General features: G+C 33.1%; 1 protein-coding gene across 1 annotated transcript in view; it reads right to left on the minus strand.

The window, feature by feature from the left end:
- Positions 1-19,521: 19,521 nt before the first annotated feature.
- Positions 19,522-26,555, minus strand: part of LOC128229697 (serine/arginine repetitive matrix protein 2-like) — a 52,290-nt gene continuing 45,256 nt past the window's right edge. Inside the window, exon 10 of the mRNA XM_052941491.1 lies at positions 19,522-19,678. Coding sequence (XP_052797451.1) covers positions 19,522-19,678 — 157 coding nt within the window. The remainder of the gene's footprint in view (positions 19,679-26,555) is intronic.

Below are 26,555 nucleotides of genomic sequence, written 5' to 3' on the forward strand. Positions count from 1 at the left end.
GATTGGGGCATACATTCAATATACTGAATTATTCTCCAACGGTAGTAAATGGAAAGGCATTTGCGAAGATGGATGGGTATTATTTTGATATTTCTTTTCTCTTCCACGCAGACATACTTGACTTAAAACCATGACAATAATTTCATAATAATGATGTATTGCCTGGAAACTACGGACTCAGGTTCTCTTTTTCACTTCCAAAGTCCTTTAAGGCTTCATTAAACTCATTTTAATTTATGTCTGAGCCATCATTCATGCAATGCTTTGTTGTTGCTGTTTTATCAATACAGAGTTGGTTCTTTCTGATTTGGGGCCGAACTTCGGTTCATACGAGATTTAGATATCTTCTGACATTTTTAAACTGCACTAATTCATAGTTATTTAATGCAAGATTCTTTTGATTAATGTGAGGAATAATGAATACTTCCAGGATAAAAGTCACAAAATTGTTAATAGGTCATATGACACGAGAGGAAGAGTTCATTCCCATCACGTTACCGTGGTATTGATAAGCTTGTAGCACATGTTGAGTGCAACAGTAACATGTTTTTTTTTCAAGAACGAACTGTTTTTCGTAAATAAATTATTTAAAATTTATTTGTTGATTCGAATTCATCAAGGTTTGCCTGCGCCTATTGGTTGCAGTATTGCCTGACCCCGCCATCAATATTTATATTTTATTTAAAAGCCATAAGTGAAATGAGAAATTTATCCCCAGTCAAATCCAGACATAAGACGGCTTGAATAAACAGAGTGTGATACAAGAGATCCGGATGTGATAACCTAGCTCTTTGCGAAGTGACCGCTTAGCACTTTTAAGTGCTCGGTGTTTAGCACGGATACAAAGGATACAAATTGACTGGGTTTGACCAGTACCGAGTTCACATTTCCCCAGTACTAGAATTTAAATTTTGAGCGCTTAGCAAGGGATGGTATTTAACATATTTCGGGTTGACGAGGCCGGGCTTTAAACCCCGATATTCCGCACCGGAAACTTAAGCTCTATCATTGAGCTATTGTGGCGGTTCTGTAGAGATTGGCGCCATATTTATTGTTATTAGTATTGTTCGCCAATCGTAAAAATATGATTGTCTATGACTGATGTAAACAAAACACTTTAATCAACAAATATCCTCTATATATTTGCATGGAGTAATACCTATACTTAATAAGTTTTTGAATATCGTTCTTTACAAAACGGAGATATATTTGGACGAGAACACAGCTGGAAAAATTATTATTATTATTATTATTATTATTATTATTATAATTAATATTATTATTATTATTATTATTATTATTTTCATTATTATTTTCATATCCCATTTAAATAGCACTTTTATCATAAAACACTTGTTCAAAAGTGCTTAAAACAAATATACGTATATATATATACAATAATATATATAAAGAATCCGTTGGCAGATACACATGACAAAAATAAACATTGCAGCTACATACAACCAATCTTTTAAAATTATCAGAAGGAATAAAAAAGTATAAAAAATTAAAAGCAATACTAAGACACGAGCCGAGTAATGACAATTAGTTCCCATAAATTTCAATAAAAAAGTGTGTCTTCAGGGCTCTTTTAAAAGAAGCATACGTGTGACAGTCCCTTATTCCTCCTGGATGAAAATTCCTTAGCGTTGAGGCAGGAGTCACGTAGTTTATGTCACCATGCATAATAGTCCGACTTCTTGGTACTCGTAGTGTTATAGAGTTATTGCTTGATCTTAGGTCTCGTAGGGGTCTATATACCTCTATTATGTTTATGATTTATTCCGGTGATTGGCCATGCAAGGCTCTGTATGTAATAGAAAGTGTTTTGTACTGAACTCTGTAGTGTACTGGTAGCAAATGAAGTTCTTTGAGCACGGGAGTGATGTGGTTGTAAAGGGGAAGTCCTCGTTATAATACGGGCTGCTGAGTTCTGAACATTTTGCATTTGTTCATCATGGTAATAGGTATGCCATTCAGCAGCACATTACAGTTGTCCAGTCTTGATGTGACTAGAGAGTTCTCAAGAGATTTCGTGGCGTCGTTAGTAAGGTATGGTCTGATATGACCTATCTGCCGTAAGTGACCATGTCCATCCTTGAATCCAGCATTGCTCCTAGATTTCTGACGCATGTGATTGGCTTTATCTCAGAGACTCCAACATTAACAGAGATATCCAAAACGAGACTAGCATTGCGTTTTGATGTAAAAATGTATTACTTCTGTCTTGTCAGCGTTCAGTTTTAACATGTTATCATGCATCCAAGACACAATACTACTGAAAAAGGCCTGAACACGACGCAATGCCTCGACCTAGGAACCCATGTCTTTGGTTCAAAAGATAAGTACAGTTGTAAATCATCAGAATAAAAACGATGCTTAAGTCCATGATTTCTACAAATGTCACCAACTGGCTTGGTGTACATGATATAGTTTTTGGGTCCTAAAACCGATCCTTGGGGTACGCTGTAATTCATCAGTACTGGTCTTGACAGTTCACCGCTAATACACACAGTCTGGTAGCGATCACTAAGATATGAGGACATCAACCCGAGCGGTTTTCCTGCAATTCAGAAATGATGCTCCAAGCGATTTAAAAGAGTGTCATGATCAATGGTGTCAAAAGCTGCAGACAGGTCAAGTAGAACAAGTACTGTGACTTTGTTTTGATCAACGGATTGGAGAATGTCATTCAGGACTTGAGTAAAGCGGTCTCAGTGGAGTGGAGCTTTCTAAAGGGAGACTGGTGTTCCTCGTGTAGGTTGTTCATTGCAAGATACTGTTCCAGACGTGCGTCAACTACTTTTTCAACAACCTTAGAAATAAAAGGAAGGTTTGAAATAGGCCTGTAATTCTTAAGTGTGTTCTGATCGAGTCCATGCTTTTTAAAAAGAGGAGCTGCCGTGAATTCTACAAGCTGGCATACGGTTGATGGTTTATCCAACCACTTGTGTAGCTGAGAAAGAGTCAGACTGATCGGTGTGTGTAGTTATTTTACTACGTATACTTTCAATTTTATTGATAAAAAAGTCACTAAAATCCTGAGCCAGTGCTTTAGACTGTTTGTTATCTTAAATAAACTCTTGTGATCTCGCCCACATGATTCTACCTTGTCCGAATAATAACTTACCTTAGCCCATCTGAGTAGCTCTCATAGGCACATTGTTTTCTGTATATTTTATGGTCAATCGGGTGTTTAGTTTTGAGCCATTTACGTTCTTACTTTCGTCTTAAATGTTTCGCATCGTGAAGGTCTTCTGTACATCAAATACATATAGGTCGTAAAACGATCGTTTTGGTCCGAGCATGTTTATGAATAAACGATGATAGCTCATTTTTGTATGCATTCTCAGGCTCTTCGGCATCAGTGGATTCCAAACCGGCACTGAGAATGTCTGATTCCATAATGTCATTTCTGAAAGAATCCACGTCGATTGAGTGTAGTTTGCTTTAGGAAACTGTTTTTCTTACAGGGGCTGGTTGTGCAGCCTAAACGGTAAAGGTACCAGCAAAATGGTCTCATGCCACTTTACCCGTGTTGTCAGTAAGTCCAGGATCTGTGATCGATACATTTGATACTATGTTGTCTGTATCACTTGTGATGACAACATTCAGTGTGTGGCCGCCGACATGTGTTGGTCCATTAACATGTTGCTGCATGCCACATGATTCAAGAGTGCTGGTAAACTTTGCAGCATCCAGGTTTGTTGGAATGTCAAGATGGAAGTTTAGATCCTTATCAACTATCACAATGTTCTTGTCTACCGTTGCATATCTTGCCAGAAAAATTTGCCATTCCTCGTCAAGGAATACATTCGTCTTAAGACCGTTTTGCCTTGTTGAAGGTGGCCTATATACTACCGCTAGGCGGAGATAGTAACCGTTGATGACAAAATTACAGTCCATATAATCAAAGTTTGAGGAGTCATTGTCACGGCTTGATTCAACAATGCGAAGGTCTACTGCTGTTTGGTATATGAGAGCGACGCCCAAATCACGCCTTCTGCCACAACGAGGGACGTGTTTGATTTTATATCCGCTTGGTACAAGGTCACTGATCATCAGATGTATACTTTATCAACCGACGTACCAGTCACAGCAACAACGTCAAAGTTATTTGACAAAATATAATCACAGGTAGACAGTGTTTTGTTTTAAACTGATCTTGGATTGATACAGCATATCGACATAAAAGTAGTCCCTTTCGTTGCATTGCCAGGTTCACATTTTATCTTAATAATGTATGATTTTTTTCTTGGGCCCTTATCTTCAGTTCCAGTGAAGTTTTCATATTCCGAGTGTGTAAAACAGTGGTAATTGCTTGAGTGTGTAGTTTTTTTTACATTGACTGCCTGATTAGTGTCTAAAGCACGTCGACTCGATCCTGTCCCTCTCGGGTGCCTCTATATTTATGCGAAAAGCTACAGAAACAAGCTCAGTAGCAAAAATATCTTAAAATGCCTAACTGTTTCAGTCGTGACAAAACGGATTAGGTCTACTGTTAATTTTCCAATAATGTGGGAATTACATCTATCATACTGTGTTATCCGTGAAACGTGTTCACCCTGCATTGCTGGAGGCAAAATACATTGTGATGAGAATCCAATAAAATATCTAATATAACATAAAATTATATATGATCACAATGTAAAACCACATTAAAAGCCATAAAACTATTCAATGCACATTCATGACAATTTCTACATGAACTATTTCTTTTATTATGTATCAAATAACTGAGAGCTCAATAAAATGCAGCCTACACCTGGCGCAGATATACCCCTCCCCACCCCGAAAAATAATTAAAAATAAAATAATCCGATAATACTGTTAGTCATTTTAGACCCGTTGGCATTGAATCAGATTGGATCAATTTAAAACAAGAAAAGGTCAATCCTAAAATAGTGCTCTCACTTAAAGCAACGTATTTCACCGTCATATGCTGTGTTAAATATAAAGACTGGTTCTAATCAGCCAATGGCCCCAAACAGATTATTGTTTCCCAGTGAATTATGCGATGTCTTATATATACGCTGATGAAGAAGCCATGTTAAACGACATTTTATCTGCAGATGAACGTCCGTGAAAAAATGATATGTAATATTTTTTGGGAATATATTTATTTGCATTGCGACAATTACATATTTCTAGACCTAATAACTCGATTTTTGATGAAAGTTTTCGATGTAACCGGTTGAAACCAATGTAACGGCGTAACCCGACATTTGATATAGAAAAAACAACAACACTTTTTCATATTTTTTTTCAAGAACTTTGCTGTAACTCATTGTAACTAATGTTACCGCATAACTCTGATCAGATGTCGACCTGAAAACTAGATTTTTGATGTTGAACATTGAGATCTTTCAATGTAACCGATGCAACCGGGTTGTAACCGCATAACTCTGATTAGAGGTCGACTTAAAAAATTCGATTCTTGGGTTGAACTTTGATTTTGTTTTCATTGTAAATTGAATGCTCCGTTCATTTGCCTATAACCCATGTAACTATAACGTGAGAAGGGCTACAAAATACGAAGCTTTCATTTTCTGGGCCGATTTTTGGCGATTATTGTTTTTAGCAACACATAACATCAAAAAACTGTATCGTAATGGAAATGTAGAAAGATCATTTTTGACAAATTCTAAATGAAGCATTGAGGAACATGGCTTATAATTATTTACAATGAACAGTTAAGTTATTTTCAATATTGATACAATACTATGTCAGTAGCATAATAAAAAATACAGCATAAAAATTGCACTGCTCAACCTACTATGAATGTTAAATTTACCAATCATGCACGTACTAAATGTATAATAAATTGTTAATTTTTAACATAGTGGTATATCTATATCGATATTCTCTTAGGTGTCTTTTCAGATACAAAATGTTATCCTTGTGGTACTAACGCATTATAATGTATCCATAGTTGTCTTATATATTATTTCCGGTGTGTTTTCAGATAAAGTATCTATGGTATCAGACATGCATTGATAATCGATATCCGTACACACAAAACATGCACTAATCTTAATCTTCACTGTATTGAACAAAATACATACAGCACTATATATTTTTTTTCATTACACTCCATAAATATGCATGGATTTATAATTTTACAGCATTATTTACACAATCCTTAGATATTTATAATAAAATAATTGGTTTTAGTTAATGTATTACATATTAAATCTATTCGAAGACAGCGTGAGCGACTGCTGGATTTTTCTTTAGTGCATGAACTTTAGTTTTGATTTTAGTTTATTGTTGAAATTCAGGCCAGTGTCTCAGTCATTTAAGCCAATTACCAACACACAGATCACAAACTTCTTGGCAGTGATTGGCTTATTTAAAGCCCTGAAAGAGGAATGTTTTCGTATATGGCATATTTTCCACTTGAAACTTGAAAAAAATGTTTCAAGATAAAAACAGACAGTATTTAACAAAAATTTAAATTTCTACACAAACAGAAATGATTGAAAACTTAAATCTTATTAATTTATATGTTACCACTAATAGGTTTGACTGCCATGATATCTTTAAAGACAATGAGTTTTATTCCTCTCATTGCTCAAGAACAGAATGTCGAATTTTGCAAAGTCACTTAATAAATATAAAAATACTATCAGCATCAGAAAATGTACCCCCTCCCGACACATACATCATTCTATTATTCTTGAAACAAAACAAGTGTTTGGCAATAATGTTAACAATTTAAGGCCAAGCCAAGCAATCTATAACAATCTCTTTTAAATGAGTAGACCATCACAATTACATCTGTCCCTTTTGTTAATCAAAACACTCAACAATTAAATAAGATATAATTTTGCCCCATATGATTTCAAAACATTCCGAGGACATTGTTTTCTTGTTAAACTTTTGTATGAAATTGGCTAGTTGGTATTTTGTTACATTTATTCATAAACGTCATAATGGAAGTTTTAACACGCATAATTATAATAAAAAAGTCAAGATTATTGATGTAAAAATAGGAGCAGGAACACCGAAAACTGAATAGTAATGCATGTTAATATGGAACGCATTAATTGGAGTAGATTTACACATTTTATATGGACCAATGTCATTCCCTTAAACTTAATGGATAATATAACCTCCAAAATAGGATTTGTATCGTTTATTTTTATTATTATTTAATATCATCTATAACTGTGACTGCTGTTACTGCTTTGACTACGACGTCGGCTGCTGTGTCGATGTGATGTCTTGTGTCGGGAACTACTGGTGCGTGAAAGACTGCGATGTCGTAGGCGGTGATTGTGACGTTCATCTTCCCTATCGAAACTGCTTGGTGGGGGTGTAGGGCGGTGGTATGGTACAGGGCGTTTACGAGCACTGCAAGATTATAATGTTTTGTTCGATATGCTACTGAGATATGACAAGCAATAGTCTACAATTACTCATGTCGTCAAATAATATCATCATCAGAATGTAAGAACAAAAAGTCTGTATTCTAATCATTAGGTCGGTATAGCATATTTTCTAATAAACAAATTAAAGCATTGCGATTTATTTTAAATAACTATATACTCGTACAAGGCTTAATTTTAATCACGTGTACATGTTTAATCATCATGTTTTTTTATATTTTATACAATTTCTTTACAAAATAAATGAACAGTCTGTATTTGTACACATATACTTTTTGATCATTAATTTATTAGTAGTAAGCAAGTGTCATAGTGCAACAATCTGTACTTTGTTTAATGTATCTAGAAGATCGGTCAAAATACGTATTATTTTATATAAATCAATTTCATTCGGTAGCCGAAGTACCCGGTATTCAACAGAGAAAAAATAACTGTTAAGTCCATCAAACTACTTTAATTCATTAACACTCAATAGAACTGCTTTCTTTTCCCTGGAAAACGAAAGCATACAAAGAGAAACATGCAAATGCCAAAGTGAAAATCATGTATAACGTGTTCATGCAGCTAATTTATGCATAAAACACCAGTAACATACTTACAGTCTGGACGTGCATTTCTTTCTCTTTAGTTTAAGTTTTATTTCTTTTACAATGATTAAAAAGAAAGTAATATTTTAGCTTAAGCACATTATTGCATGAGCGTGTAATCTTGTGTTGTGAGGGAAACCAGAGAACTCGGAGAAAACCCACTTGTGCGGCTTGGTGACAATCAACAAATCTCATAGCGACCAAGCAGTGAATCAACCCCGAGACGCTTTGGTAAAAAGTTAGTGCCTTAACTACTGAGCTATTTGGACAAACCTATTATTGTCGATCTTTTTTGTAAATATATTTAATGCTAATATGAATTTCTATAATTGTTCGTAGTATAATCAATTCTCAGTTTTTATACATGCATGGTATGAGAAAATGTTATCTAATGACTACATTCCAGTCAAGGTAATGTATATTTTTCAAAGTGGCACTATGAATACTTTTCCTTAATTCTTATTTTCAGTTCAGTTTGGAAGGAATAAATATATGTTGTTAAGCAATTACTTACTAATAAGAGAAATTTCCAGGTTTCAATAGACTATGTTGGAACAACTGTCGAAATGAATGAGTATAAATGTGTGGAACTTTTACAGAGAAAAGTTTGCAAGTTTGTTGAAATTCAAAAGTTACATAGCAGGGCTTTCAGCAGGGTCTTGGGCCTAATTCTCAAATCAGATATATAAAATTAATTGTTATTTTTTACCACCTTCTTGCTCATACTTTGACATCAAGGTTTATATCGGAGCCAAAGAGTAATGTAAGTAAGAGTTTTCTGTTACAAGTTTTTGTTCCTCCATGACTGTAAGTTCACTGATGACTGATTATTGTTTGTCTGATAGTTGCTCGTAAGTTAGTTCAAATAATGCAGGTATATGCACAAACTGCAAACTTCTCAAATCTAAAGAACATGATACATGAACATTGTGGGGATCAGTATCTATTTCTGGATCGTGGAGGGGGTGAAGGTGATCTCCTTGGCGACCGTTTTTTTTTTTTATCTCACCTTGACTTCCTTACACTGGCAATCTTGACCTTTAGGTGAAGATAAAAATAGCAACAAAATAAAGAAAAATGAAAATCAACTGAATGTGAACAAAAAAAAGATAAATGGGCCATCTTATCAATAAGCTTTTGGCAAAATATCATATTTTCTGCACTTATATAATTCAAATTTCAAAATTTCTTTGTTAATATTTGAGAAATAGGAGTTCCTTAAAGCGATCGTACGATGTAAGCGTTGATGAAATGGCCCCATAAAGTACAATATTCACCAGGAAACTGAAAAGCGATGGTAAAATAAATATTCTAGTAAACACCCCACAACTGAAATTAAGCGATTAATAAAGCATGTAAAGCATATACATAAATGTAAAACGTGTATTATACAAAGTAATCTTTTTATTAAAAAACAATTTAAATGTTACACATATTCAACCCTAGATATAATTTACAAATCCCCTTTAAAAGACCTTATTATTTTGTGATTTAAGACATTATTTGAAAAAAAACCCACAATATTACGCCATTTATAACACAACATCTAACATTAACACGTCCAGCAAACTTATTCCATCCAAGGGGTACCTAGTTATCCTTCTCCCAAGTAGATGGCTTGGCGAGCCCTTACGTCGTCTAATGGACGGGCTCCTAGAATCACGATCCCTTGACCTACTTCTACTGTCAGAGCCCGAACGGTCACGCCTTGAAGATCTTCTTGCTCGCGAGACTGATCTAGATCTGGGGAGAATTAAAAGGGATTTATTATTTGTTTTCTGATTATTATACGATAAGGCTAAAGAGGATTTTTAAGAACGCCTGAATTAAAATTCTTAAACTGATTTGGCAATTGTTCGAACCTATTATACGTCCGCTGATTAAAACCACTGGTAAGCATCTTGCACACAACTAGTTTGATCTTTTATTGGAACTCAAAACCCCTTCCTGGATTAGTGAATTCCAAACAAGCTCATTGAAAACTAAGCCTGGAATCAAGAAAGAAATCAACACCAATTATTCTTGATATCTAATTCATTTTCCTCAAAACCATAAAACCTAACTTATCATACCCTAGAATCGACTAATACCAAATTCATCATACCCTAAAAAGCAAACAAGCGTGTTGTTTATTCAGTATAAAAGGCGACTCTCACCAATATTTCAGACAAGGTTAAAAAACATATTTTCATTGTTTTCGGGAGATCATGACACCATTGGTTCCCTTAACCCTGTTAAATTTTACAACCTACAATGTTTGGGAGATCTTGATTGCTTTGTTCCCCTTAATCCTATCAAGCCTGTACCTATGTTGTTTTGGAGATCTTGTGACTCCCTGCCATGTCTTCTACTCCCTCTGCTGGCTGAATCTGACCTCCGAAATGAAGGTAAGGGGGATCGCCCTCGCCCTGGTGATTGTGACTGGCTCAGCGAAGACAGTGACTCACTGCGGTATCGAGCCTCCCGCCGGGGGCGCCTGTAAATTTAAATTGTTGCACCATTTAGCAACACATACTTCTTTTGTTCTCAGTTCACAACGGAAAAAAAGTAAGAACTATTTTCAACTAGACGGAGACTTTCTGCATGGAGTTATTCACTTGTAAGTTTGAGTACCTAACAATCTTATATGAACAGAACAGAACATTTATTAACCAGAAGTGCATAGACCCATATGGTCAAATATTGTACATAATTACTGCCTTTCTGGATGTGATTTGGACCGAGAGTGGCTTCTGCGAGACTGTGACCGATCCTGGTGCAGCTTTGATCTGCTTCTGCGCTCGTGCTCTGATTCGTTAGAACTGAAAAATACAAGAAGGAACTTTGTAAATTCACTTTTTTCATCATAAGTGTATTATTTGTATGTAAAACATGATACTCCCGATAGATAAAAGACGATTACCAATCGTTTTATATGTTCCACCAGTCCTTTCATTCTTTTAGCTTGGTCACTTCATATGTTCTTTCAAAGTCACTTATATATATACATATATTAGAGTTTGTGTAAATAATAAATATATTCACTTATATGCACGATTATTGAGTTATTGAAAAATGTCATTGACAAGAAGGTTCAAAACCTCTACTTCAACCACAATATTTATGTGAAAAATTCTTGACTCAAATCATGAAACTTTATGCAACGCACTTACTCATATAGCGGGAGCAGTAGCTATAACATAATGTAGTTAAATGGAAATATTTTTGTAAAATAGTCTGGAAACCCTCAGTTGAATAATGAAAATCCAGCTGTATAGAAGCCCCCTATCCCTTATTAGCAGCCGCCTACCTGTCATCACCGCTGGAGCATGACCTAGAGCTGACCGATCGTCGTCTGTGCTTCCTCTTCGTGGAAGGAGAGTCACTAAAGGAGATCAAAATGTTGATTTTATAGTTCTTTTTTCGTCTACATGCATGCATAAAGTCTGTAATGTCAACAAGCAACATAAATATATATATATATATATATATATATATATATATATATATATATATATATATATATATATATATATATATATTTATGTTGCTTGTTGACATTACAGACTTTATGCATGCATGTATATATATATATATATATATATATATATATATATATATATATATATATATATATATATATATATATATATATATATATATATATATATTTGTATAGTTTCATAAGCATAAATAGACTTCTAAAAACTATTCAATTACATTCACATTATTTTCTAAATAAGATATTATATTATGTTAGAATGCATCAAAGTCTTATTTCTGTATAAATAAATATTCTCTGCATATCAAAAGTAGCAAATGACCTTTTCTCATGTTTATTTTTGCGTTTCTTGATTTTTTGACTCACGGACCTTAAATATCAGTAAGCCATTTTAAACATAGTATAATCTGTATGATCGATCCTTGTTAACATCATGGGAGTACATGTTCCAATCAGAAATACAATAATTTCCTGTTCCCATTGCGATGAAAATGGAAGAATAAATAACTAAAAAATCTAACAGTACTGTCCAGGACCAATATGAAATGCAAGCTTCAACTCCAAAGGTTTTGGAGACGAATTTAAATTACATTTTTATAAAAATATATATGATTTTTTTTATCTGTACGTTTTTATACAACGCCAATTCATACTTTTGACTTTATATTAAAGACCACTTTTATCCTGAAAACCAAGAATCCTTAACTGTTTCTGCATAAAAGATTTTGCTAACACTTATTTCAAAGGTTAAGTCATAGTGAACACACTAGAGTCAACGTATTTCACACTGCAGTCATAGGTAGTAATGCATTACATACAAACGTTGAATGAACCCTTAGGAGAACGGTCTAATTCTACAATTCCCCCATTACGCAAACGGTCAAATCCAACATTTGCACCATAACATAAAAGGTCAAATTATAAATTACATAACAATATTTCAATGATTCCAAAAACGGTCAAATTATAAATTCAACCATTACACAAATGGTCAAATTCTGCAAAAGCACTATACTTATTCACAGCTGGCCAGCACTGAATTAGCAAATATAATAACAACTGCACAATCGCTTTTTCATATCACTGTAAAAATATTTCCTCTGGTTTGAAGCCAAATACTTTAATAATGTTAAATAAAAAAAAACCTTCAGAAAGATATAGAAATGGAAATTATAGTAATCAAATACTCCATAGCTTTTCCATCAATTTACGACTGTCATGCCCTAGGAGATGTTGTCAAATACTTCTGTTATTTTGGACAAGGCCTGGTATTTGTTCCCATATCAATTTCTAAGTAAATTTCCTAAAGGATAATAATTATCTCGCAACAAGCCGATTTCATATCCAGAAAATATTCTGAGATAATGTGAAAGACAAAATTCTGAACATTAAAAACGAACGTGAATCATAATCATACAAAAGACAAAAACTGGTCCAGACTTATGACATAAACTAGACCAGACTCATGAGATAAACCAGACCAGACTCATGAGATAAACCAGACCAGACTCATGAGATAAACTAATCCAGACCCATGACATAAACTAGTCCAGACTCAATACATAAACTAGACCAGACTCATGACATAAACAAGTCCAGGCTCATGACATGAACCAGACCAGACTCATGAGATAAACTAATCCAGACCCATGACATCAACTAGTCCAGACTCAATACATAAACTAGACCAGACTCATGACAAAAACTACTCCAGACTCATGACAAAAGTTAGTCCAGACCCATGACATGAACTATTCCAGACTCTTGACAAAATCTGGTCCAGACTCGTGACAGAATCTAGTCCAGACTTATGATAAAAACTAGTCCAGACTCATGACAAAACCAAGTCCAGACTCATGACAAAAACTAGTCCAGACTCATGACAAAAACTAGTCCAGACTCATGATAAAAACTAGTCCAGACTCATGAAATAAACTAGTCCAGACCCATGACATAAACTAGTCCAGACCCATGACATGAGCTAGTCCAGACTCAATACATAAACTAGACCAGACTCATGACAAAAACTAGTCCAGACTCTTACAAAAGCTAGTCCAGACCCATGACAAGAGCTAGTCCAGACTCAATACATAAACTAGACCAGACTCATGACAAAAACTAGTCCAGACTCTTACAAAAGCTAGTCCAGACCCATGATATGAGCTAGTCCAGACTCATGACAAAACCAAGATCAGACTCATGACAAAAACTAGTCCAGACTCATGACATAAGCTAGTCCAGACTCAATACATAAACTAGACCAGACTCATGACAAAAACTAGTCCAGACTCTTACAAAAGCTAGTCCAGACCCATGATATGAGCTAGTCCAGACTCATGACAAAACCAAGATCAGACTCATGACAAAAACTAGTCCAGACTCATGACATAAACTAGTCCAGATTCATGACATAAACTAAACCAGTCTCATGATAAAACATTTTATCATATAGATTTGTTTTGCTTAACAAGACAACTAGAACTAGAATTTGATTATATTTCAATGAACATGATATCACTGAAAATTACACTGTGAGTGGTTGCAAACACTAAAAAGAGATTATCATCTCTTAAATGGGTTTATTTATTGGCAAAGTGAAGGCATAAGTTACTTTTTTATTCGAGTCACCAAAATGACATTAGCAGGAAAAATAAAACATAATGTTATAACAAGAATAAAGTTGAGTGCACATAATTTATCAATTAAGATGGTAATATGATTATGTTTAATAAAATACTGTCAAAATCTGTTGACTATTATTAAGATAATTCGACCAATCAAACAATTGCATAAAGCAGAATGATAAATAAAATGTTTCTATTTTTAAACAGAACTTAAGCTTTTTTCTTATCATATTTAGTATACCTATTTTTTATTCATTTAAATAAATAAGACCAATAAGCTCTACAGACTTTAACAGTAAATATATTATATTAGAGGTAAAACCTACCTTCCTCCTTCAGACATGCTTCAAAAACTGTTTAGAAAATAATTGGGTTTTAAAAACATATCTATGTCTTGTACTCCCAAGAAAATGAAATAATGAATGGATGTTATGATAAAGAATATGTACAAGATAATGTATGAGCTATGTGATACATGTATGTAATGATAATGACAAACGTCTGGTATAAAGTTCGGAGTTTAAAATTAACTGGTTCACGCTTTAAAAAGTCAGAAATCAAAAAGTATAATTTCATATCAAATGTGAAAATATGATTGAATCAAGAATAATTTGAGTTCTAGTGTTGATAAATATTCTTAAATGATACAGAGAATGCTTCATTTGTGCAAACTTTTCTAATAAGCGGTAGTAGTAAACGCTATTTATCTTAGACTTGAATTTACTAAATTCTATTCAAATGAGTATCTACAATTTGGGGTTTGGTGTTTGTTCAATAACTACAAAATTAAATCTTAAGAAAGGTCAATGTACATTTTGAAGCCTGGTTATGACCAACTAATGGGTCATTTAAATATCTGATCAATTATCTTTTTCGGAAGATTTTCGGTGCATACTTAACTTCCAGCTAAAAAATTATATTAAAATATATATAAAATATCTTGAATAGTATTAAAACTGCTGATTGGTTAGATTAATGTTTATCAAATTAATCAAGCATTATGGCTATCTTCGTTCAAACCATTAATTCAATTAGCAGCCAATTGTATAAAAGTGGATAAGTTATCCACATGTTAATTTTTGGATAGTTTGCATATATAAATGTTTTCATAGGCTAAAAGTAATTTAGGGCCGATTATAAACGGAAGTCAATTAATCGTCGTTGCCGTCTAAAAGTTAACGACGTTTTGCCGGAATCCAATTAATCGAATTGCTTTTTATTTGACAATCGGACATAAATGTGCTTGTTGTCAAAAAAAGTTACAAGGTTATAAACTCCATAAATATTTCCCATTTTTATTTTGAAGCCATGCAAGCGGGTTTTATTTACCAGTAACTACTAACTAGCTTCGATATGATACAAAATGCATTATTTTGAATTTATTAATAACTAGCGGTAAATCTGTTTCATTAATCCGTCATCCAGATGTCTGAATAATTGATTTATTGATTTAAATCTCTTTTGTAGCCTAGAAAAACTGATTTATCAACAATGGGGGTGCACACTAACTGCAATCAATATAAACATAAACCATACTATAGAATTACTATATTTCTTTCTTTATAAAAGGTTTGTTGCAAAACACTGTTTATGAACACTTTATATAATAAATACAGTATAAAAGTAAATAATGAATGGTAACACGTTACTAACATGGTTTAACGGTACCTAACAATCCTTTATAAACACACCTAGTTTTTTGTATATATGAATAGAATATTAAACTCCTATTTTAAACGAGATTATGGCAAAATACTAGGAAAGCAAATGTTAAAGAAACATCTCGACATTTGACATTCAACCATTTAGGCTATTACTTTATTCAAGATTTAGGGATAAGAACGAGGTTGTGCACACAAACTGGTTTAAACCCCCAGTAAATTTACATTTTACTGACCGTTCCAAGGCGGTACCTTGATAAACATTCCTAGTTGTTTATATAGTATATATGCACTGTGCTGTTTGTGGAGTTTTTGTGATGTTGTTCCAGGTTTTCTTGTTTGTGATAATTTGTTTTTGTGTTCTGTCTTTGGCGTTTACCCAGTGCCATTAAACGGGGTTTATGTTTAAATTTTGGCTATTGAGCTTGTTTCTGTAGTTTTTCAAATGAGTTATGAACTCAATAGTATAATATGAAAGTAAATATTGAATGGTAATACGTCACTTATGTCAGATATGAGCATTTTCATAAGGTGTCTATAAAAATATAGGACTAAAAAGTAATTTAATAAACATAATATTGTTATTTTTGCGGATACCACCTTTTGTCACATTTTACACTGCGAAAATTTCACCTGAATTGTTCTCTATCTGGTTCACAACAATAAAAACTACAGATGAAACAATCCGAAAATGGAAAGTCTTTTTTAGCGATTTTGGTGCATAATCTGGCTAAAAACTGTATCCACAAAAATTGACTATAGGCCAAATTTTATTTGAAAAGCCATGAAGTTTCCATACCGGAAAACGACATGTCCATGTGATTACTATTACATTAAACTTCGAAACGTAAAGCGTCATGACAACGCAATTACATTTCCAAAATGGAAAGCGACATGAAAATACCATTTATTTTGCAAAACAAAAAAAGAAATGACAATGTGATTTCTATGTCAATGTATACTTTCTAGTACACAAAACTGACACACTTATAACTATTCATATAATGCAAAAGTATCCCAAAATATAACTGTAGTTTCATTCAAAACATAAATGTGCGTGAACATATCGCACAAAAGACGGTTAGTTACAGTTAGCAAGGTCACATGGTATGTTACTTTTTATAGACACGCTAGGCCACACCTCCCAAAACCAACCGATCATGCCTGTGTGTTTTACTCTTTTTTTCTTTGAAGACTTTCTTTCAGGTGATGACTCACTTTTGTCCCTGGAAAACAACTTGTGATTACAAAAGTTAGCACTCTAATTCTTGTTTTAACTATATCAGATTATACCTTTATCTAACATATTTCTTGTGAAATGAAAGTTTAAAGGAGAATCATGTCAGATTTTAAAGAGATGAAAATAATGTATGACCTTATTCAAGCGTTTGAACATTTTTTTAAATTTCGATTTATAAGTATACGATTCATATTAGAAGAAACATGAGGGCGGGGAAGTAATCACAGCTCGACTGTTTTTTAAGTCAAGCACGGAGCATGTAAATGAATAATTATAAAAGCCATAGTTATGAGCCTTGGGTATTGTCTCTGGTAACAGGTGTACCAAATTACTTATTTATCTTTATAGTCAATGCCAATGTTAACGTTTTTGCACGACGATGACACCAAAGCAATTACAATGAAGAACTGAAATGCTTCCTGTAGTGTGACCAGACCTCATTATCAATTTAATAAGTTTTGAAAGTGTGACCAGACCTCATTATTAATTTAAGAAGTCTTGAAAATGAAAGGTGAATATTTGAATGAAATTATTTTCAAACCTATGAGGAGTTCAAGAAATATGTAGCAGACTGACTCACTTTATATATTCTGTGAAAATTCAATATTCCAAATAATACCACCTAAGTCAGTTTCAATACCAACACAATAAAGATATTGAAAAACTTAATCATTCGCCATAGTGTAGCACACTTTATATCTACGTGTCCAATATATCAGTCTCAAAAAAAGATTTCAAAATCCTATGTTTATAAAACATTTAGAAATCTTACAAAATGTCAGTATTTTTTACTTTCAAACATTTCACAAATGATACGATGGTTATATACTAACTTCGCATTTTTGAACAAAGAGACCAGGAAACAAACTTCCATAATGACCCGAAGGCTTTAGAACACACAGATGATTATTTTTTTATTTGTTTAGCAGGCGAAAGAATACCCCGAGCATATTACTTCATTGTTTTTAACCCAAAATATTCCCATGTGGGCTTCGATAATCCCAGTCATGTGATTAATTATACATAATGTTATTGCCTTTTCATGGTATTTCTTCTCCGATAGATTGGAAATGAAAGCAATAAAAGGAATAATAGTATTATTTTTTTTCCATTTCATTCCGTCCATGTTGTTAATGGCATTAAACATTAATATCAATTCCCTTACAACGGAAGCCGTTACACTACTTTTATTGCCACGAGTGTCAATAAATTGTAGCAAAATATGTCTGTTAATTTGTCATGAATGTTGTGGCTTCGGATCTGTCAATTCCTAGTCAAAAGGCATCAATATTTAAAAAGTATTTTTTCTGATAACTGTATCTATCTTTATCAGTTTTGAATGTCAATACCTTAAGCAGTTTCTAAGTAATGTATTATACTGTGTATAGTTAGCATAAATATAACGCAGGCAAAATTACGTGAACAATCGGGGAAAAAATATTGAATTCCATTAATGCAGTGAAAAAATGTCAAAACAAACAAACACCATTTTTGTTTTGTCAGATTTTATTGAATCATGAAAATAGCAAAGGTTATTAAATAGTAGTGTTGGGAATCGGTTCCAGTTTGACTATCGATAATCGTTTCCACATAATAATCAATTATCGATTGTAACATCGGTTTCTAACAATATTTTAATTTTATTTTAATTCTTGTACAAAAACAAAACCGTTAACTATTTTGTGTATGCTTCAAGTTGTTGTTGTTGTTGTGGTTGTTGCTTCCGGCCATAATGTTATCGATACAACTTAACACTTCCCGCCCAAAATTTGGCAGACAGAAACCAAACGAATCGATGATCGATTATGTCCGAATACAATCGATTGTCGCCGATACCATCCAATCAATTTTCGATTACAGTCAATCATAGGAAGAACCATTTTAAATAGTACAGCACATGTACATAAATAATAAAAAACAATCCCGATGTTGCTCTCTGTCGACACAAATTGTAAAAGCAACAGCCGGATATTGTACATAGATGTTGTCAACACCATCAGCTAGATATTACAAACACTTGGTATAATGCGAACGACAGAGGGAGGTTTTCACACCTTCACACATTGGCAGCGCACAATTACAGCAAGTCACAATACTCATGTTTATTTATTATTTTAATAAAATAAAGACTAGTACAAAGTTAAATGTATCGTACAATAATGAAATTTTAAAGTAATGATCTACGTTTATGAAGACTCCCCCGATTGATGCTAATTGTACCCGATTTAAAACTTCCGATATGACTAAACCCATCAATCGTTCTGAGTTACGTCCCTTTAAAATTAAAAATGTAAATAAGCACATGTGCTTCCATTTTTTTTATATCACCTTAAGGCAGTTTGGCCTAAAATGGTCTTCGAGAAAATGCTATAAGCCAAATACTTTAGATAGGACAACATAGGCGTTAGTTTTCATTGAATTACGGGGCAAAATAATGCATCCCATGCATTTTAATCATTTGCCAACATAACTAACTTCCATTTTAATCATTCAATGAAAATGCATTATCAGTGCCCACAACTTACGCATATCTTTTTCTAGGCAATTGCCAAGGCCTTTGCTGCATCTTTCTTGGTCGTTATGTTGGGGTCAAAGGAGCTGCCATCTTGGTAATAATCGCGGATGCCAAGAGCTTCTTTGAGGCGGGCATTCTTCTCGGCAGTCGCTTCAACAATTTGATGTGTTTGTTTCGCTCTGAAAGTATAAAAGTACAATGTATTTAAGTTCCATTGCTTTCACATTAATAAAACCCCAACTTTGTACCTATGTCAATGTGACTTGTTTTTGTTACAGCGAAGGATAATGAGTTTAGGGAACAAGATCGGCAACAGAACGAGGAAATGTGAGCAATGTTATCAAATATTTCAGGGCATTGATTCCCGTTACAATAAGATCTAATGAAGTTAAAAGTCATTCTCTTGAAAGAGTATATTGGTTCCACCTTGTCAAAATTTCCCAATAAATATTCATCTTATTTCCTTTTTTAGAAAAATAGCCCTGCGTTGTTTTCGTTTTTTGTCTCAAACGTTGACTTATTTGAACTAAAACTGTTGAGCCATTTTTAAGTGCCATGCGCATCTGTTTGGACTTATACGATATTGCTTTTCGAGGACGTGCTTAATAAATAGCCCGATACTTATAAAAATAAGTGACAAACATTGATAGCAATGAGCTAATAATTGCCTTTAAACGCACCATTTATAGCTAAATGTATTAATAACGTCATTATTAGCTGACATACACAAAACATACATGTACATACATTAACGACTATTTTTATAACTAACTAATTCACATTAGGTTGGAAATATTTAATGGCCATAAAAACTTCTTTAATCTATTATTGTCACTTTTCATAATTTTAACAGTTCTAAAATGTTTTACAATCTGGAATACTAAGTTGGTTGATGTCAGTCATAGTATGTATTTATCAGATTAAATAAGCCGCGCCGTGCATTACCATATTCAATTTCACAAATGCATACTATCAAACACTAAACCCCTGCGTAAATTAATTAGAATAATGCTTTTACAAAATACAACAGCATGGCTTCATTAATATAAATATTTCTTTGCCGTATTCAATAGGGAAAATGCTAAAGTGACGACTGAGGTCAAAATATTTCGTTGTAAAAATAAATCATGTTTTTGTAAACTGCCTTCAAATGTCTTAAACTAAATGCACAATTATACGATTTAAATTTGTTCCAGAAAGGTTCTTATACTTGGTCAATAAAAGACGTATTCAATAAAAACCAGTCAATGATGGCAATTACAACGAATCATGACAACACATTTTGCTGACAAATTGCACAAATAAGCCTCTTTTTTCGCCATTAAATAAGCAATTTTTAAATAAAAATATTTCCGATTACATTCGGTGCAAAGTATATAATTGTTTCAATTTGATGTTTATCACTTAGCTTACAGTTTCGGCTAAGAGACTAGTATGATTTGTTTTTTATTTTGGGCATAATGTTGCAATAGCATGTATCATCCCCATTAAAACTTACTATCTATAAAGATTATGGATGAATTTTAAATTGAAATCGCAGGCCATAAACAAAGCATGACACGCAAGAAGTAGGATTCGCCTTCCTTTCAAGGTAGATTCAATACATTTGTTCTAACCGTTGCAAAATCCATACTGCCAGGATTTAATAATTCACAACTCCAGCAAAGATTATAAGGAACAAAAGATTGTAAATTAATTAATGCTATCGAATGGCTGTTTGCTGAAATCAATGATATTCCATAAAACCTACAAAATACTTTACAATGATACAAGTAGGAGATAAAAAGGTCTGACGGCGCCATGGTGGCTTTTTTCCATCATGGCTTCAACTATCTCAGTAAGGGCTTGTTACATTACAGGATCATGGTCAAACTATCAAACCCTGAAATCAGTATTTACTTCACAAAGCGCAAAACGCTGATTATATGTTTTATTTCCTTAAAGTTGTGTTTGTTTTTAATACTTTAGTTTAATCACACACATATTGAGCAGACAGAATAACCAAATTATATCACTGACATAATTTTAATCTACGACTGAAACCAACAACGATCCGTCAATGAAACAGGTACTAGTCTTCTTGCCAAATTGGCCAATGTTTACTCTTCAGATGATTGTCCTTTTTTGCTGAGCATAAGTATGAAATGCTTACTGATATGGTTATACCATAAAAATCGCAGTATTTGACAATGACAAATTGAATAAATACAGTATGAAAATGCTCAAATTACACACAGTACGTATGAAAACATCATTCTATAATTGACTGTACTGGTCGGGTAGAAGTTGAATGTCATTATACTATAGAATAGAGAGTACATGTAGTTCATCTTTCTAGAGTACTTATAGTACTTCTTATGTAGAGTACATGTACTACATCTAATGTAAATCAATATGTATAGGACGCACTTGTTGCCTCCGAAGTTGCCATAAATAAAAATGCCTGCGTCTTTTCTATAGTATAAGGCTTTTTATATTTAGGCTGTTTCAGCTCGAAATTACGTAGATAAATAGAAAAGGTGTTTGCTTACATTTCATTTCAAAGGGACGTTACTCACAAAATAACTTTTGCCATTCTCACGATTGAATTAAAATCGTCTAAAACATATATGGTGGCTGCCAATTTTGACATTCTTTCACTATGTCCTATCTTTTCCAATAGTGTTATTTAGTTTAATCTCCTGATTTGTTCTCATATTTTTGACTGCGTCCTAAGTTCATCTAAGTACATGTAGTACATCAAATGTAGAGTACAGGTAGTAAATCTATTGTAGAGTAAATATAGTACATCTATGTGGAGAACATGTAGTACGTATTACGTAGGGTATACATAGTACATCTATGAAGAGCACATGCAGATTTTCTATATAGAGTACATATAGTGTATCTATGTAAAGTAAATATAGTACATATATGTAAAGTAAAGTTAGCTTCACGTAGATGTTACGGTTGCAGTTGAATTTTAAAGCCTTTTTCGAAATTTGCCTTTAAACGTGTACGTGTAAGCTCGCTGATACTCGGGTAAATCCTTTCCTTATGCTATCGTAGAGGTCATTCTCAACTTGTGTAACATATAACTGTACAATAGAGTGCATAAAAACGTAGTCCACACGTAAACACAACCATGTAATTAGTTTTTGCTTCCTATCTATATATGATACCTCATAAGGGTCAATTTTATTTATAAGAAGAAGGTTTTTCAATAAACTATATTAAAATGGCTACATGGCTTTTTGAATACTCATAATGAAAGATAAACGAAAAGTTTCTGTTGTCTACCACAAGAAAATAACAGAAGAGGCGTGTAAAAATCAATATAACCAAATGTCAAACCGTTTGTAATAAGCAACAACTCATAATTCAAAACTTCAAGTACGTCAACCGGGACAAGGCTTTAGAATCTTAAATTAATATGTCTTCGAAATATGTTTTTAACTGAAACAGCTTGAAAAATAACATGATCTGTAAGTCAAAAAGTAGTACATAAGTTAAAAACCTCAAAGAATATTGAACTAGAAATAAAGAACATAATTTCGACAGTTTTTTTTTATAATTAATCCTTCCACAAATCAAAAATTTATTCTGTCTCCTTTATGCTTAAAAAAAAACAACTAAATCATTAGCCAAATTTAAGTGTTCAGATTATTTTGCGAAATATTTGTTTTTTTTTACCTCGGCTAAACTCTGTCCTAATATAGCTTAAAACATAAAAGAATATTAACAACTATCATAAACGTTTTCATGTCCATAAGAACTTAATAAATGAAACATTTTGGCATGCTGGATCGATTCATATCAGTTTAGAAGGACCTTGTTTTAATAACCAACTACCTTGTTTTGCATTCTGAGAAATTCTAAAATGGGCAACCTTAAGGGGAAAACTAACTGGAAACCAAGTACAAATCAAAGTTTTAGAAACAATTTAGATCTAAACTCCTATTGCAAAATGATTTCCAATTGCGTTTGACTCCGAGACTTAAAATGCACGTGACAAACTGGTTATAAAGAGAGTGCAGCCATGTTAAATATTTATGATGCATGTGTGTATAATAAATGGTAAAACAGCATCCTCATGCCGCTTCTGTGGTTTTTTTTGGCTGTAAAATGGCGAATGCCATATTTTGTGGGAAACGGCAAACATTAAATCTATCAAAATGCAAAGCATTTATTACAGACACTTATTTCAATCTTCTGTGGACTGGATTATTTTTGTCGCTGAAATTTGTAACAAAGAAATGGGTCACTGAAAGTCATTTATACCCCTGAAATAGTCACATGTTGACAATATCTAACATATGTTTATACCTTCTGAAACACTATCAGCTGTTCCTAACTAAAACCCAAATATTTACCAGTCCAACAAGGGGCATAATTAAACAACAATTTAATCTAGAGTTATGGGCCTTTCTAATCATGTGCACATTGTCACTCATAACATATGTAAAAAGTTTTATATGAATATCATGAACAGTATTTTAATCATGGTCAAAGTAAAAAAGAAAGTATGTATGCTGATGCTAAAGCCAATAACAACAATAACACCAAATGGCATCGTTCACTTGTTTTGAAAAGCTGACAATTTCATTTTATTTTATAAAACAAGAGGTCACTCAAATGTTAAGCAGACCTGAAAAGATATTTGACAAAATCTAATAATCAACACTCATTTTATTTACAGGCCTTATTCCGATTATTGGCATCTTCATGTCAAAACTTCATTAATGAAATCTCATACTAAAGAAAACCCCACAGATATCATTACTGACTTTTCTCTTGTAGCGGAGACTTTCCATTCCTTATACGCTATTATCAGTACGGAGAGTCACATGAACTAAAGAAGACAAAGTTGCATGACCAGAGCTGATTTGGGGAAGACATGGACCAAAACTGTATCCACTTTCTTCTTTTAAGTCAAGGAATGGCCATTTAGAAGTAATATACACTAAACAGATAGATGTAATGATATTACTATTCCTGCAATAGGATCGAATTTGACTTTAATGATTTCAGCAGACACATGAAGGACATGGTAAATTAATAACATCTGGTGAATGTATACAATTCATCATAGCTTTTCTTTTGATAAAAGTCACACAAATAATAAAAATAACACCAGCACTTATCTTATTAGGGACATCAAGTTATCACTGGCATTTATTATATAGTTATTTAAGCTTTGCTATACATGTGCGTTCGTCTGAAAATATTTGTATCAGGTTTTATAATTTTTGAGTAATGTCTGTTTTGAGTTTTTGAATTACGAGGACAATGCTGACAGCTAACAGATGGTTGTGGTCCTCCATTAAAAAACATCAGCACCAATTTTATCAAAATCTGAACACCACAGAATGTATCATTTTTAAACATTTTTTCAGCCAAGGTTTAAGTTTCGCACTACAAGGAGCGTTAGCGTCTACGATCTTATAGATAGTATTTCTACTTCATTGATTACAACAAAAGCATGAAATATATAACAATTTGAACACTTCAAAATAATATAGATTGCAATAGCACGCTAGAATTTCCAAAAAAGTAAAAACTGACATGAAAATAATCAAACAAACTGATGCCTTAGACAATTACTCAGACACGAAAGAAATGGCTTTCAATGTATTGTCAATCGATCGTTCACCTAATGACTCCCAGTAAAGCTGTATGGCACCAAGAATATTTATTCACAAAGACACTTCCCACGATGATTGACAATGTCCTAGGTAAATTGACAAATGATACTGCCAAAGTTTCTTCGACAAATTACATTAACAGCAGGACTGCTTATGTTACTTAATTTACTTTAAAATGACAGAGCAGATTGAAAACTTAATTTGACGTGTTAAACTTGCATGTGATTATATAAAATTAAAAGACTGTCAGTGTCTTTAACCAAAGCATCGGGTGTGGATTCCAATAATCTTATCTGTCTTTCATAGTTGATCAAGGGGCTTAACTTTACAGTAACAACAGCAAGAGTTATGAGCCTTGCTTAACATATGTCCTGGTAACACTATTTTATATCAGACTATATTATCAGACTGTCTTAAACAAGAGCATCGGAAGTTGTTTCCAATAATCTTACCTGTCTTTTATAGTTTAGATTATTAGTCTTTAATAGTTTATCAATGGGCTTAACTTTACAGTAACTAATGCAAGAATTATTGGCCTTGCTTAACATATGCCCTAGTAACACCAAGCACTTTGTTTAATAACATTTTTTTTGAGATATCGCAGTTTCATGGATTTTCCATGATGACAATACTTTCAACATAATAGTTATCAGCATAACGATTTCTTGACTTAACTTTTCTTTTTAAAAACCCACATTATATTTAAGCAGATTTGGACAAATCGCCTGAACGTTGTTTTCTGTCAATCGAAATATAATACAAGTTTAAAACAATGGGAAATTTCAAATCTTGTAACGTTATATCGAAACATAATTTATCTGCAATTTAAATTATTCATATACCCTAAGGGGTCTCAGTTGAAAGCTCTAGGAAAATTGTTCAAGAACAATTACATCATAATATTTTTTATCACAAGTGCTCTTCTTTAAATGGTGTCAAAAATGTTTTTCTCAAATAAAAACACTCTCTAATAGTCTTTAACAGCTGCCAGCATAAATATTTCTAACTCAGGAATCGCTCTAGGGAATCTTTATTTAAACTCTTGGCAGCAAATTAGTAGTGTGTGAGTTCTTCTAATATTTAAACGAACAATTATATGATGTTTGATATTGTCAACATTCAATTTAAAAAAGAAAAGGAAAAAAAAACACGGGTTCGAAATCAATTTAAAATGTCTGATATGCTCATAACAAAATAATGCTACATCTGACAAAATCATAGTATGTTTTGTTAAAAACAAGGCAATAAAAATAAACAATCTGAAAACACTCAATAGACACTATATTAAGACATTGTTCATTTCTCAACGTTATCCTTTTATTCTGCACAAGTTTCTCTTACTGTTGCAATCCATCGGCAGAACATATTGGAGAGCCGATGCTGTAAGTAGAATATTGCCCCAGAAAAATAGATCGAGACAGAACATGCGACA

This window comes from Mya arenaria, chromosome 4 (assembly GCF_026914265.1).
Source record: "Mya arenaria isolate MELC-2E11 chromosome 4, ASM2691426v1".
NCBI lineage: Eukaryota > Metazoa > Mollusca > Bivalvia > Myida > Myidae > Mya > Mya arenaria.